Source organism: Zootoca vivipara, chromosome 15, assembly GCF_963506605.1.
Source record: "Zootoca vivipara chromosome 15, rZooViv1.1, whole genome shotgun sequence".
NCBI classification, from domain to species: domain Eukaryota; kingdom Metazoa; phylum Chordata; class Lepidosauria; order Squamata; family Lacertidae; genus Zootoca; species Zootoca vivipara.
Genome location: NC_083290.1, coordinates 5,709,716 through 5,724,201, shown reverse-complemented (window position 1 = coordinate 5,724,201; position 14,486 = coordinate 5,709,716). Strand labels below are relative to the sequence as shown.

Sequence of the window (14,486 nt, the reverse complement as noted above, 5' to 3'; positions counted from 1 at the left end):
GAGCTGGACCATAAAGAAGGCTGATCGCCGAAGAATTGATGCTTTTGAATTATGGTGCTGGAGGAGACTCTTGAGAGTCCCATGGACTGCAAGAAGATCAAACCTATCCATTCTTAAGGAAATCAGCCCCGATTGCTCACTGGAAGGACAGATCGTGAAGCTGAGGCTCCAATACTTTGGCCACCTCATGAGAAGAGAAGACTCCCTGGAAAAGACCCTGATGTTGGGAAAGATTGAGGGCACAAGGAGAAGGGGACAACAGAGGACGAGATGGTTGGACAGTGTTCTCGAAGCTACGAACATTAGTTTGACCAAACTGCGGGAGGCAGTGTAAGACAGGAGTGCCTGGCGTGCTATGGTCCATGGGGTCACGAAGAGTCGGACACGACTAAATGACTAAACAACAACAACAGCAACAACTATTAAGGAATAACTGACATGCCTGATGGAAGGAACACACACACACACACACACACACACACACACACACACAGGATGGGTCCAATGGAAAAGGTGAAAAAGGAAGGACCAACCTCAAGAGGCTGAAGAAAGAGGAATGCACTTTTTCTCATGTCTGAAATATGTTTGGTATTTTACAGTAGTAAAAAGTACATTATTCTTCCTTCAGCATCCTGAGATTGGTTCCCCACTTTAGTCTTTTAATATAAGGGAAGGGTCACTCCACCCCCCATTTATTTCCATTATAACACTAGAATTGGGGACCCACTCTGTGAAATTGTTTGGTGATAGATTCACACATTCGGTTTCAACAACAGATATCAATAAATGTAGGTTTTTTTTATAACTTCTCTGAAGCTATTTATTAGGATAAGGGTTAAGAATCAAGTTCAGAGCCACTCTTTCCATAAAACAGCAAACCGCAACATGTGCTGTTCTCAGTAGCAGGCAACAGTGGAGGTGCATCTGTCCTACAAGCAAATAGAGGTGGGAGAAAGGATGTCAAAGAATTCAGAAGCAGGAGCAAAAATGGTTGATGCCATGGTTCAGAAATCATATGATCAGTATCCACTGTTGTTGCTGTTAGTCCAAACAAAATGCAACTGATTACACACACAAACACACTTACATCGAGATGCTTTTGCCATGAAATGAATGGGGTGAAATAATGTAAGGACCACGTAACTTGCATAATTTATGTAATCAACTTTTCTAAGTTTTGTAATTTTGTGACTGTGGACAGTGAGACAAATGATGCCATTTTTGGTGGAAGACAAACAGCAGTGGAACGGAAACAGCATTGCATGCAACAAATCCAGAGCAGAAATGATGCCCTCTTACATCCCTACCTGGGAGAAAAGTGGTATAGCAGCCTTGCTGACCTGGTGCCATCTGGCTGTTTTGGACTACAACACCCATCGACCCCAGCCAGCACAATTGGCGTTGTAGTCCAAAATAGCTGGAGGATGCCAGGTTGTATATTATCTTGCACGAGTGATTCAAATTAGCAAAGTCCCATGTTCACTCAGTTCCCACCTCCATGTTACTGTATGTGTAGACCAGGCAAGTCCCAAGCCAAACCAACTGTGTGAAAATGCCTTTTCACTACTCTTTGGCAAGGCTATGAGCGTTGGGTTGTCTTTTGTATGCATGCCTTTTTCTTTTTAATTGACAGTGGCTTAGTCTGACACAGCTTGTGAAATTCCCTCTGCTTAATGGAAACTTTCATTATGTTTATTCTTTGTTTCAGATAGGCTAGATGATGACAACCCCCCCCCCCTTTCCCATTTTCTTTCTTTTTATATAAAAAACGGAAATTCCTCTAAACAGGATTGAGGAGGAGATGGCGCCTCATTGGCAGGGGAGACAGATTTCATTACTTTAATTGTGTGGTTTATCGGGATCTTCAGCTTTTGCTTTTGTGTGTGGGGGTGTGTGGGGGGCGGGGGGTTGAGGGTTAAATTCTATGAAATGCAACAGTGTTATGACAGAATTAAAAGGATTTGAAATAAAGGAGTTTAAGAGAGAGGCCTTTGCAGCGGGATTTCGGTAGTTTTTGATTTGATGGATTTGGCGAGCTGTGGGCTTAAGAGAGAGAGAGAGAGAGAGAACCCTCCCCACCCCAGATTGTCTTTTGCCATTTTGTTAAACATGTTGCACAGGGCAGGTGTATTATGGCAAGTTGCACATATGAAGCAAATGCGTGCGTGCGTACACACACACACAAAAGAAGAAGAAGAAGAGTTTGGATTTGATATCCCGCTTTATCACTACCCGAAGGAGTCTCAAAGCGGCTAACATTCTCCTTTCCCTTCCTCCCCCACAACAAACACTCTGTGAGGTGAGTGGGGCTGAGAGACTTCAGAGAAGTGTGACTAGCCCAAGGTCACCCAGCAGCTGCATGTGGAGGAGCGGAGACGCGAACCCGGTTCCCCAGATTACGAGCCTACCGCTCTTAACCACTACACCACACTGGTAACACACTGCAAGCAAACCATGTAATCCACCCATAACTGAGAATAATTAAATCCCACCTACCTCCCACCGAAGAATGTAAGAAGGCATCGTTTTCTTTCGCCCTTGCAGCATTGTTTCATCTCTGCCACAGTTCATATTCTGCCCAGAATGACATTATTCACCTTTCTGTTTGCTGTGGCGTAATTAAGTAGGTTCTGTAATCCCTGCATAAGTGGGGGGGACGCCTGTAGTAATAAAAACCTACATTTGTTGAAATCTATTGTTGAAGCTGAATATGTGGTTTTGTTGAATTTTACTGTTTCTAAAATGTGAGAGTTCAGTCTCGCATGCCACCTAAAACGTGGGTTTTTTTGGGGGGGTCTGTTTTAAAATGGATTTAGTATTTGGTTGCTGGTGCTTTTTTATTCCTCAAAATTCAAATATTTATGCTCCATGATTCGGTTATATGTATTTATGAGAGTATTTATAAACAACACGTACACATATATAATGTAATCAGGATGGTAAACAAGAAAATAGTTAAAGCATCATAAATGTATGAACTAATAATATGCAAAACAAATCAGATTAATTTTCTAAAAACACTTGGTGAATTAGAAATGTTTTCAGAAGGCTTGATTCCCTCTTCCCCTCTTTGGTTTTACTCCCCCCTCCCCCCGGCTGCAACTTGGAGTTAACCATACATGGCTCCTGATGTCCACGGAGCATGCTCAATTCTTGGGTTGTTCTTTTGCAAATCTTGGGGTTTGCCGCCGAGGACAACGGCCAGTAGTTTAATTCTTTATTGACAAAAGCATGCATTTACAGCAGCTGCTAAGGTGCACAGAATATACACAAACATACACGCTTCTTGCGACTGTGTTGCTGCCATTAACTTTTCCAGGTTGGTGCCTGGGAGAGCAGTTGAAGCAACAATGGGGCCGCACACATCCTGGGCTTATGTAGCCTAGTCTGATGGAGTGTGCTTACACAACCTGAGACTTCTCCTATATGGAAATTGCCACTGTGCTTGCCTCTTCAAGGCCCTTTTAGTTCTAGGAGACAGTGGGGCACGGAAGTCAGGGTTTCGGCTGGCCTGCCCCTCGCCTGAACAGCCTCTCATTCCACTTCTGACATGTCCTGTTCCCCCTCCTCTGTCGCTGACTGCTCAGACTCTTCCCCTTCCTTCAGCCCTGGCTCCTGCCTCGTGGGTGTCACAGAACCCCATAAATATCTGGCTCCCTCTCCTGGGTCCGCCTCCACCTCCCTTGCTTCTGCCCTACGCTCTTCAGAGCTCTGCCAGTCCCAGATACCCAAGCATGCTTGTTTCAGAGGCCCTGAAATCTTACTGTTGAGCTTGCTATTGGAATAGGTCTAATTAGAAGTCTGTTGTAGCTCATGTTAACATTTCTTCCATATTCTGTTTTGTAAGATTGTTCTTTCTGGTATACAGAATATTTGAAGCAACTAGTCTGTTGCAAGTGACTTTTTAAATTTTTTTTTAAAGGGGGGCTTTAAATGTTTATCAACAGGTTGGTTGAAATAATGCAAATGTGACTTGCAGAAGGCTCTGTTGATGGTGAAACTGTCTGTGAGTCATTAAACGCTGAATAAACCAAGACATAATTAGGAAGGGGGAGTTCCATAGATGATTGGTAAACCTTTTATGCACTTAAATTTGTACCCATTCTCTTTAATCTTCTTGAGGACTGTTGAGTGAAAAATCTGTTTGCCTGTGTTAATGGTTTTTCTCTTTCAGATTATTTCAGATTAATGCATTTAGAAGTACACAGTTAAACTGTGAATTAAGCTTTGATGGAATGGCTTTTCAACAATACTTTCTGTTGATCAAATAACCTGGATTCTAATGAGAGGCAAAACCAACTGTTAAAGGACCCGCGGTTCACTTTTTAGAATAGGGTTGTTCCTTTTGTTGTTCCTCAGTTATTTAATTTCTGAATAGGGAACAGAACATTCTGCATTATAGCCAATTGAGTTTCTTGAAGTGGCCCATTGTTGGATCTTTGCAAATATTGCAAACTGTCTTTGCGGGTGCCTTCCTCCCTGCTTCATAGTCACGTTGCTCTTGCGTTGTGATGGACATTGAGTTCTTCCAAGCGACCAGTTTATACAGCATTTATCCTGATTTGTGTACAGGATGGTTAGACTATGAACCTTTCCAGACTGATTTTTTGGGGTTGGTGTGTTCCGCAGCACATCATTGGCACAATAATAGTACAGTACATTAATGGTGGCTCTGGACTGGGCAATCCCCAAGTAATTTCGCTTTATTAGTTGTTCGGTTACACTACCTCAGTGTTACTGTATTATTGGTGTCTAGAGAGGCATTATTGTGCTAAAGTGTAACAAAAAGAAGAACAGACAGCACCACCGCCCGGGACATTTGTGCTATGAAAAGTTACAGGTTTTCATCAGGAAGCTACAGGACATGCACTGATTGGAACGGGAGCAGTATGTCCATCCTGAAACTTTTGCATCTGCAAATTGTATTGAAAGCAGGATTGTACATAACTGCCCTGAAGCTATCAGGAGCACAAATCGTCAGGAACACACAATGATGAGGGCACCAGGAGGGCCCTTCCTTGAACGTTAGTTCAGATTTGTTTAGAAAATATGAAAACAAGCATTCTGCCTGCATCCGTCCTGATTTGCTTGTGGGGTGTTTTACACGTCTTCCCGCTAACCATTTGTTCATTCCACACTTTTTGAAGCATTTGCTTGTCGCTTTCCAAACCACAAAAAAATGTTTTAACTTGGGTGACAGGAACCATTTAATCCACTTTAACTGTGCAAACATAAAATTCCGGTATGCCCTTGAATCTCTCCCACAACAAAAGTGACCGTCTGGAGGTACCTACTGTTGTATATGCAGGTATTGTGACAGGCGAAGCCATAATTTGCAGAGGACAGGCCTCTATTTCAAGCGCTGGCATCCCCCCCCCCCAGCCAAAATATTATTCTAATGAAGAAGTCATTTTGGATTTTTGTTTCGTTTTTGTTCTACTCTATTCAGGTCCTCAGAAGAGCGATAACTTTGCTGAGAAGAGGCCTCTCCTTGCTGTGTGTAAAAGCATTGGATCTTCTGGGTAAGTTGGCTGGTTCCAGATGGGTAGTTGTGTTAGCGCTGGTTGCAACAAAACAACAGAGCTGTGTGACACTTTAAAGACCCAATGCATTTGCTGTGCTATAACCTTTTGTGGGCCAGAGCCCTTCCTCAATCTCCTGTTAATTTCCTAGTTGATTCTTGGATATTAATTTTCTTGATGATTCATCAATAGTAACACCTCCAAAGGATAGCAGGTGTCTCCACCCCAATATTCCTTGCTCCCTCAGCTTTCAGACACAGCAGGTTGCATCTAACCAACTACTGGTATGTTGTTCTCATACTTAGACCCATTGAAATTAATGGACCTAAGTTTATCCGAGAGGACTAACGTTAGATACAGGCCAGTATATTTGTATTTAATGGTTTCAATCTAGATTAATTTGGGGTTTATTCATGCTTCCTCCTGTCCCTGCTGCTTTCCCCCAGGGAAATCTGCTCTTTAGTGCTCAATTGGCACAAACAGCAATTGAGTTTTCTGTGGATTGCTCTGTGTTTTGAGGTAAAGAGCAGTTTTCCCCTGGGAAAGGAGCAGGGCAAGGGGACCTGTGTCTAGAAAGTGTGGGTCAAGCAGAAAGCCTCTCGGACTTCGCTTTCAAGGCATAGGACAAGGAGAAGTGTTGGTGAGTCCACAGGTGAACTTGTTCCAACTGAAATCAATGGCTTTAAGTCATGACTAATTTATCTGGATCCAATCCAAAGTGTATAGCAAATCCTTGCTATGTTGTTTCTAAGACTATAAAACAAAGAGCAGTTTAATAGCCAATTGTAGCAATGGGTGGATTTCCCCCCTCCTTTCTTTTAACAAACAAAAAAGGAGAGAAAAAACTGGATTCTGTGCCCAGTACCACATTCTGCACTTTTCCTACTATTCTGTGGAATTGCAGCATGCACACAGCTTAACCAATGAAACACGGAGTTGCACATCTTCCAAATCTCTCATTCCACTCCCACCAGTCTTGCTCTTAAGATATGCTTGGTGGATGGCGCCTATTGTGTTTTAGCTGCTTTGGGGTGCAGGGAGAGAGGCTGTTAACTGATCGTCCTTTAGGATATGTTTACAACTCACAACGCTGTTTACACTGGAGATTATACGCTTGTCAGGATGTTTATAATCCCACAAGCAGCCTTTTTGGTCGAAAGGTCTGCATGTACTTAGGGGGCCACGAATGCCGCTTTGCGGTTGTCTGCAGGGACTTCTCTCCATAACTTACATCCAGTCCCATCCTCCAAGGTAACCCAAGAAGCGTTTGGAAGTCAGCCCAGGGGCAAATGGGGATGTCAAGACCATAGTTGAGCCTGCCTATTTTGTGCTTAGTGGGAGCAAGGCAGGGGAAGATTATGCGTCAAGGGTAGTTGAGCTGCAGTCATTCCTAATTATGTGCTCCGCCTTTATTATTTGGTTTCTTCTTCTTCTTCTTCTTCTTCTTCTTCTTCTTCTTCTTCTTCTTCTTCTTCTTCTTCTTCTTCTTCTTCTTCTTCTTCTTCTTCTTCTTCTGCAATGGGGTAGAGCAAGGAGCTAGGTTGCATCTGACCGTAAAGTCCTCTTTACAGCCTCCTCTAGCTTTGGTAAGCATTGCATAATTATGTATTGCCCACATCCTTTCAAGCCCTTCTTGGAGCCACATCACGAGGACTAGAAATGTGGGGTGTTTTTTTTTTAAAAAAAAATTGAGCGAATGCTGAAATTCTAGCCCATCGGCTGGGTTTTGTGGGCCTTGTTGCAACCTTTTCTCATGGGGGAGGTGCTCCAACCCATTGATCATTTTGGTTGCCCTTTTCTGCTTAGAGAATAGGAGAGTTAAGATGGAGCGTGATAGACGTGTGTAGAATTATGCATGACATGGAGAAAACGGACAGGGAGACATTTTCCTCCCACTCCTATAATGCTAGAACTTGGGGACATAAAATGAAGTTGGATATTTGAAAATTCAGGACAGATAAAAGGAAATGCTTTTTTCACACACCACATAGTTATACTGTGGAATTTGCTCTCACAAGAGGTAATGATGGCCACCAACTTGGAAGGCCTAAAAAGGAGGGAAACTAATGGAGCATAAGGCTATCCATGGCTTCTAGCCATGCTGGCTGTGTTGCACCTCCACTGTTGGAGGCAGCATAGCTCTGAATACTAGTTGCTGGGAGTCACAAGTGGGAGGAGCACTGGTGCACTCAGTTCCTGCTTGCAGGCTTCCCATTGGGAGAATCTAGTTGACCACTGTGAGAACAGAATGCTGGACCTAATAGGACATTGGTGTGATCCAGCAGGCTCTTCTTAACATTCTTTTCCTGTCAACTGAACAGCTAAGCAACACCTGCTATCAAAATCTGGGGCATGTTCGGTTTGCATGGTGCTCTGGCTAGGGTTGTTGGCCATTATCTGCATGAGGATAGAGTTGAACCCTGTGGCTGTATGCTCCAGGCAGAGATGGCTCTCCGGACGTTGTTGGATTCTAACTCCCATCAGCACCAGTCTGCATGGCAACGCTCAGGACAATGGGAGTTGTAGTCCGGCAACTTGTGGAGAGTCACAGGTTCCCCATCCCTGCTGCAGGTGAAGAGTTGTTGCTGTGGGTGTCTGTCCAGCTGTCTCTCAGGAAAGCTTGCAGATCATCTCACTGAACTGCCCCAGCTAATATTCTGAAGGTCAGAGATCTGAAAGCTCCACTGATTTGGAGGGAGGAAAGCAAAAGAGGGCAGCACATAGCATTTCTTCCACCTTTTGCTCAAGGGCCTCTGCTTCAGCCTGCAGAACTGACCTAGTGTAACCGAGTTGCATGAGAGGAGGATTGCAAATGGTGCTTCACTTCCTGCCCTTGAACCAGCAGTGGTTAGTTTTGTGCTGACCTGAGATTACTGAGTCAGTACGTGTGTTACATTTCTGAAGCAAGAAAACAAAGGTCCTCCAGTCCCTTCTGTTCCTCGTAAAATGCCTTCACACAGAGCTGTTGCATGAGGCCCCCTTTGGTAACCTGCAGATTAAGTATTCCTTGCCATTTTGTACGTGTTTCAAGTGAGCTGTTGTGTCCTTGCAATTTATATGCTGCATGTTCCCTTTTCCGCCCACCCCCAATATTAAATTACCATTCTCTCTCAATCCAAAGAAGCCCTTGCATGTGGAAAAAGAGGTTCCGTTATTCCTTTTCGGGCCGGCCCTAGAGTTAGGCAGTGCTTCAGGCAGCAGAACCCGAGGGGTCGGGAGTGAACAGAGCTGTGTGGGCTGCACAATCTGCCTTGCTAGACCATGCTGGGCCATATTCCATCACCAGGACTGAAGTAAGGTTCATGTGCCGCCAATTGGGTGGACTTTTGCATGTGGAATATTAGTAAGGGCAAATTGAGTATGGCATGAGCTTTTTGTAGGGATGTGGGTGGCGCTGTGGTCTAAACCATTGAGCTAGGGGTTGCCAATCTGAATCCCTGGGACGGGGTGAGCTCCCGTTGCTCGGTCCCAGCTCCTGCCAACCTAGCAGTTCGAAAGCACGTCAAACTGCAAGTAGATAAATAGGTACCGCTACAGCGGGAAGGTAAATGGCGTTTCCGTGCGCTGCTCTGGTTTCGCCATAAGCGGCTTAGTCATGCTGGCCACATGACCTGGAAAAAACTGTCTGCGGACAAACGTCGGCTCCCTCGGCCAGTAAAGCGAGATGAGCGCCACAACCCCAGAGTCATTCGTGACTGGACTTAACCGTCAGGGGTCCTTTACCTTTTTAGAAAGCTTTTTGTGGATCAGAGCCCACTTCCATTTTTTTTAGTACTGAACAAATAAAATAGTAAGTAGCAACGTTGATCCTTGGATATTAGTAAGTGCCTCAGCCAGCATTTCATGGCATTTTTTTAATGGAGTTCCTTTCCTTTTTGTCCTTGTAAATCCAGGCTCCAAGCTGTGAGTTGCGTGGGTGTAAGGCAAGGAGCCAGGCTGTATTAAAGGTGACTCATAGTCAACTCTCAGGCCTATACATGGTTGTCTTTTTCGTGTGTGTGCTACATTTACAGGGGCGGAAGCGGCATATACTGCAAGACATGCGACCGTGGCAGGCTTCTCTCGATTGGCGGCGGGGGCGGGGGGGAGTTTCTGGTTTAAACGATGAGAATTCTGCACACATTCCGATCTACTGCACGAGAAGGGCTTATTTACAAACATGTTAATATACTGTTTAACTGTCTCTCACAGTTCCTGGAACAGCTGCTTTCTGTTCCATTACGTGCCTTTTGGTGGGACTGTTGAGGAGGGCAAGCTCCTCTTAAGGATGATTGGGCACTTAGTGAAGTGCCAATGCGAGGCACGGGGGCCGCACTCCCTCAGGAGCCACCTTCTGGGGGCCGCACATCCATGGTGGCAGGAGCCAGTGGTGAAAAGAGAACAGGCAGAGCTTTGTTACCATAGACTATAATGGCGTTGCTCGTATACCAAAGCACATCATGTCCAGCATCCTCTTCTCACAGTAGCCAACCTGATGCCTACGGAAAGCCTGCCCATAGGATCTCTGCACAACAGCCCTTCTCCCCATTTCTGCTCGTGAAATCCATCGGCATTTCAGTGCACTTTTCCCCTTAATATTAACTCGTTTGTATGTGTATACACATTTTTGCCAAGCAGGCCCATCCTAAATTAATGCAGTTTTGTGTTATTTTAACTAACATATGCATTTGTATGGACATTACACTTTATAGACATTTTTCCATATATTACGTGGCTGGAGGACCACATTGCAAAATTCAGAAAAGTGCTTACTTCAAAGGATGTCTGTGTTTCAGTTCTCATATTGTTTTGTAAAGTGCAGATACTGCACACTGAATCATATTTCTCCCCAGTTCCTAGCTTTCCGCAGCTTGTCCCTTGTGCAACAAGGTCAGCCTAATCAAGGCATTGCCTTCATTTAGGTGTTGGGTTTTTCCCTATAGGTCAATGCAGCTTTATATATGACATGTTTAGTATGTGCTCTCCACCCCTATGTGACTGGAGTTCAACCTAGGACAGGGATGGGACACCTCAGTTCCTTGGGCCCAGTGTGGCTCTCCAGGCACCTCTGTCAGGACATTGGGACTCTCCTGAGGCCACACCCTTCACCAGCCCTGCTTTGAACCCTCCTTGAGTGTTTTTGCCTGGCTTGAATGTGTCCTTGAACTCTGATTATGCTTCTTGGTTCCCTGGATGGAGAACAGAGAAAGAAGAAGAGAATAAGAGTTTGGATTTGATATCCCGCTCTATCACTACCCGAAGGAGTCTCAAAGCGGCTAACAATCTCCTTTCCCCTCCTCCCCCACAACAGACACCCTGTGAGGTGGGTGGGCCTGAGAGACTTCAGAGAAGTGTGACTAGCCCAAGGTCACCCAGCAGCTGCATGTGGAGGAGCGGAGACGCGAACCCGGTTCCCCAGATTACGAGTCTACCGCTCTTAACCACTACACCACACTGGCATGTGTGTGCCGATGCATGAATGTGCAGAAAACTAGCCTATGTGCAGAAAGGTGTAATTTGCATTTGTTACTCTGTCTGCTTTTGCCTCTGGCCCCGCTCACAACTGGCATGTGGCCCCTGGAAGGTTTTCTAGGAAGGAATCTGGCCCTTGGGCTGAAGAACTTTCCCCACCCCTGTCAAGGATATTGCATGTTCCCAGGGTTCTTGAGCAGCTTGTTGGCATCCCCTTTTCAGAGATTGCAAAGGTTCCTACTGCCTACCCCCTCCAGTGGGCTCAAGGGCCAGTTCCAGCACTCCACGGAGTCATAAAAGCACTCTGGCTTGACAGTTTTTCCACACAGACCCCTCCACCTCTGAAAAGGGTCTAATGGAGCTTGCTCTGTCCCCCTGCATCATGTGCTCCTGCTGGCATCGCCCCCTCCTATTCCAACCACCGAAAAGGATGCAGCCTTGATGCACAAATGGGAAACAGATTGTGTCTCCTGGCAGACTTTGTGATGCTGGATTCATTGCTGCTTCAGCTAACTTTGGGGCCTTAGATTACAAGATTGGCAAATTGAAGGAAAACCCTCCTCCCCCCCAACCCCAACCCTAAATGAAGGAACATATGCAGAAACTCTGCTTTTTAGTACAAGCTTGGAGAAGCAGCATTGAGAAGAGGAGGCAAGGGGGGGCAGACCATGAAGAAAACTCATTGAACGGCTTGAAAATATGTTGAGCAATGGAATATAAGAGATTTAAAATACATAAAATCAAACTTGAGTGATTTGCAACATGCCCCCCCAAAAAACCTGAAACTAATTGCTTGCTCAGAAATTCAGGAAGTATTTAGTGATGTTATGTGCAGTAGCAATTGGGATGTTTAAGGAGCAGGAAACGTAGCCGAGCCTTCCTCATGGTGGTGTTTGCTTGTCTGCATAGAGATATATTTTGGAATCTTGCTGTAAAAGAAATGTTAATGCTGGGAATCCCTGATAATCCTCAGCAAGGCCCCTACGGGCCTGAATAATATGTCATCCACACTGTTTCAGTTAAGAGGTGCTTTTATTCAGGCTTCTAAAACTATGGGGTTATAGCAAACATTAGTCATTCTCAGAAGGGAATGCCTGTGACTAACACAGGCCCAATGATTTCAGTGGGTCTACATTTAGTAGAACTTAGTTGGATTATACCCATAATTATTTTTAGGCCCTGGAGTCAGCAGACATTACCTTTTGAAACTGTTGGGGTTCCAGCACCTTGGAGAGGCCATCCATGAAACATGCGCCTTGAAACGTGTCCTTTTTAACTGTCCAATCAGCACTGGGAAACTGAGTCTAGGAGCTGCCATTTTATTTTCCCATGATGACACTCAGGGGCATTCTGGGAAATTTGAAGCATCACCTCCCTCCACCCAGCCCATTCAGCTTTTCACCACTATCAGATAAGCCTGTCAGGGTCATGGGCATAGAAGGAGGGAGAGTTGGGAGAGTTGGAATTGGGCTTGATGGGAACATTGCTGTTGGGAGAGTTGGAATTGGGCTTGATGGGAACAGATTGAGAGAGAAGAGGCGGCAACAGGCTGTTCATTGCAGCTCTCTTACTGCATGATGAGTCTGGAAAAACCTTAATTTGGATGAGAGAGATAAAAGGTGATGGATGTATGCATTGATGTGCTACTCAGGGTAGGCCTATTGAAATCGATGGGCCTAAATTAGCGAAGTCCAATAATTTCAGTGGATCTTCTCTGAGTATGCCTAACATTTGATATAATTGTCTTTAGCTGTTTTCAGTGTTTTACGGTTGTTTGGTGTGCTTGTTACCCTAGGCCAGGCATAGGGAAACTCGGCCCTCCAGATGTTTTGGGACTACAACTCCCATCATCCCTGACCACTGGTCGTGTTAGCTAGGGATGATGGGAGTTGTAGTCCCAAAACATGTGGAGGGCCGAGTTTGCCTACGCCTTTGAGAGGAAGGCAGGATTTAAATTTCAACAACAACAACAACATAACCCATTAAACCCATTAAAGCCACTGCCACTGGTATCACCACCATCACCACCTGTATTTATATCTCACCTTTTCCCAGACTCAAGGCAGCTTTCACAAATTAAAACAAGGCAGATAAAATACCAAAAGCTAAAAACACATAACAGAAAATAGTTAAAAAGTAATTGAACTATATCAAAATAATATATGCCAGAGAACTCATCCAAATGGGTATATTTTGCCTCCACCTCCCTAAAACAATGCCTGTCTTCATTTGAGCTTTTCTTACAGGCTGATCTTATGCACACTCACATACACACTTGCAGCAAAAGAACAGGGTGGACTAGATTGACCAATGACCTGACTGGGTGTAGGGCAGTTTCTTGTGTTCCAGCATGTACAGCAGAGATGGGGGAATATGTGCTGCTAACCCGCACAGATGCTAATGAACTACAGCTCCCAGCATCTAGTATGGCCAGCAGATTGCAGATTCTGGGAACTGCAGTCCAACATCTGGAGGGCCACAGGGTCCCCATCCAAGGAGTCTGGAAAGAAGATAGTGTTACTGCAGTTAAACATATGGAGGTATAAATTTTTGTTTGAAGTGAGCTTTTGTGAAAATCGCACTTGGAATGTTTTCCGGAGTCAGTTTATTAATAAAGTACCTTGGAAGCTGTTAACATTAACGGCCTGTTTCAACTGCAGGGCATTTATGGACGTGCTAATGTTTGGCAAAGAAGCCATTTCAACAGGCAAATATTGTTTTATTAAAAAAAAACCCTGGTGTTTAAAGCCAAACTTTATTACTACATTTAATCGTGTGTGTGTGTAATTAATAGGAACCCACTGCCATTGCGTTACAAGCCATCCATCTGTGGTAGTTCTTGATGGGAGACTCCAGTGTTCAGCCATGAAGGATCTGTGGTTCATGATGTTTTTAAAGAAGTGTCTAGTTGTGAAATCCCTTGGAAGTGGCAAATTGCAGGGGGGGGGCTGTTCTTCCCCACCCCACTTTGGGTGGATCACCCAGGAGAAGGGAATTAACCACGATGAATAAGCTTTTTGTTCACAGTTCTCCAGTGTCGGATCTGAGTAACTCTGCCACTGCCCCATAATTTAAAAACTGGAATGTCTGTGTAAAGGCTCCTCTCGATGCCAAACAGTTACCCAGTGAAATCGGAGGCTGGTTTGGAAGTTTGAATCTGAAAAGGGAGCACTCCAGCTTTGCAGTCAAGGCACCCAGAAAGGGTGGTTGGCATCCTGCCCTTGTTGCATTTGGATTTCATCCTTCCTCAAAGAAGCTTGGGGGGGGGAGCGTTTGTAGGTCTTTGCTTATTTTATCCTCTTTGCAAGCTCATGAGGCAGGCAGGGCCAGACGCTGGTTGAAACAAGACTTTAGCTCCAGCAAAGTCCCACGGCTTGCAGCGAAGATCACTTCCTTAAAATAAAGTGAGATTTGTGCTCTTCTTACAAATACGTGTATCTTAGTTCGTGGGCAGGGAACCCTCAGGCCACATCCAGCCCAGAAAGCATCTTCTGGTTGCCCGCCAGCCCCCTC

General features: G+C 44.9%; 1 protein-coding gene across 9 annotated transcripts in view; it reads left to right on the top strand.

Annotated features, from left to right (window-relative positions):
- Positions 1 to 14,486, top strand: part of BCAS3 (BCAS3 microtubule associated cell migration factor) — a 463,105-nt gene that overhangs the window by 25,400 nt on the left and 423,219 nt on the right. For all 9 annotated transcript variants that reach the window (XR_009556811.1, XM_060268433.1, XM_060268432.1 and 6 more), the window contains one exon: positions 5,450 to 5,522. Coding sequence is in view for 8 of the 9 variants with exons in the window: in XM_060268433.1 (XP_060124416.1) it covers positions 5,450 to 5,522 (73 nt within the window). In the remaining variant the exon portion in view is untranslated. The remainder of the gene's footprint in view (positions 1 to 5,449; positions 5,523 to 14,486) is intronic.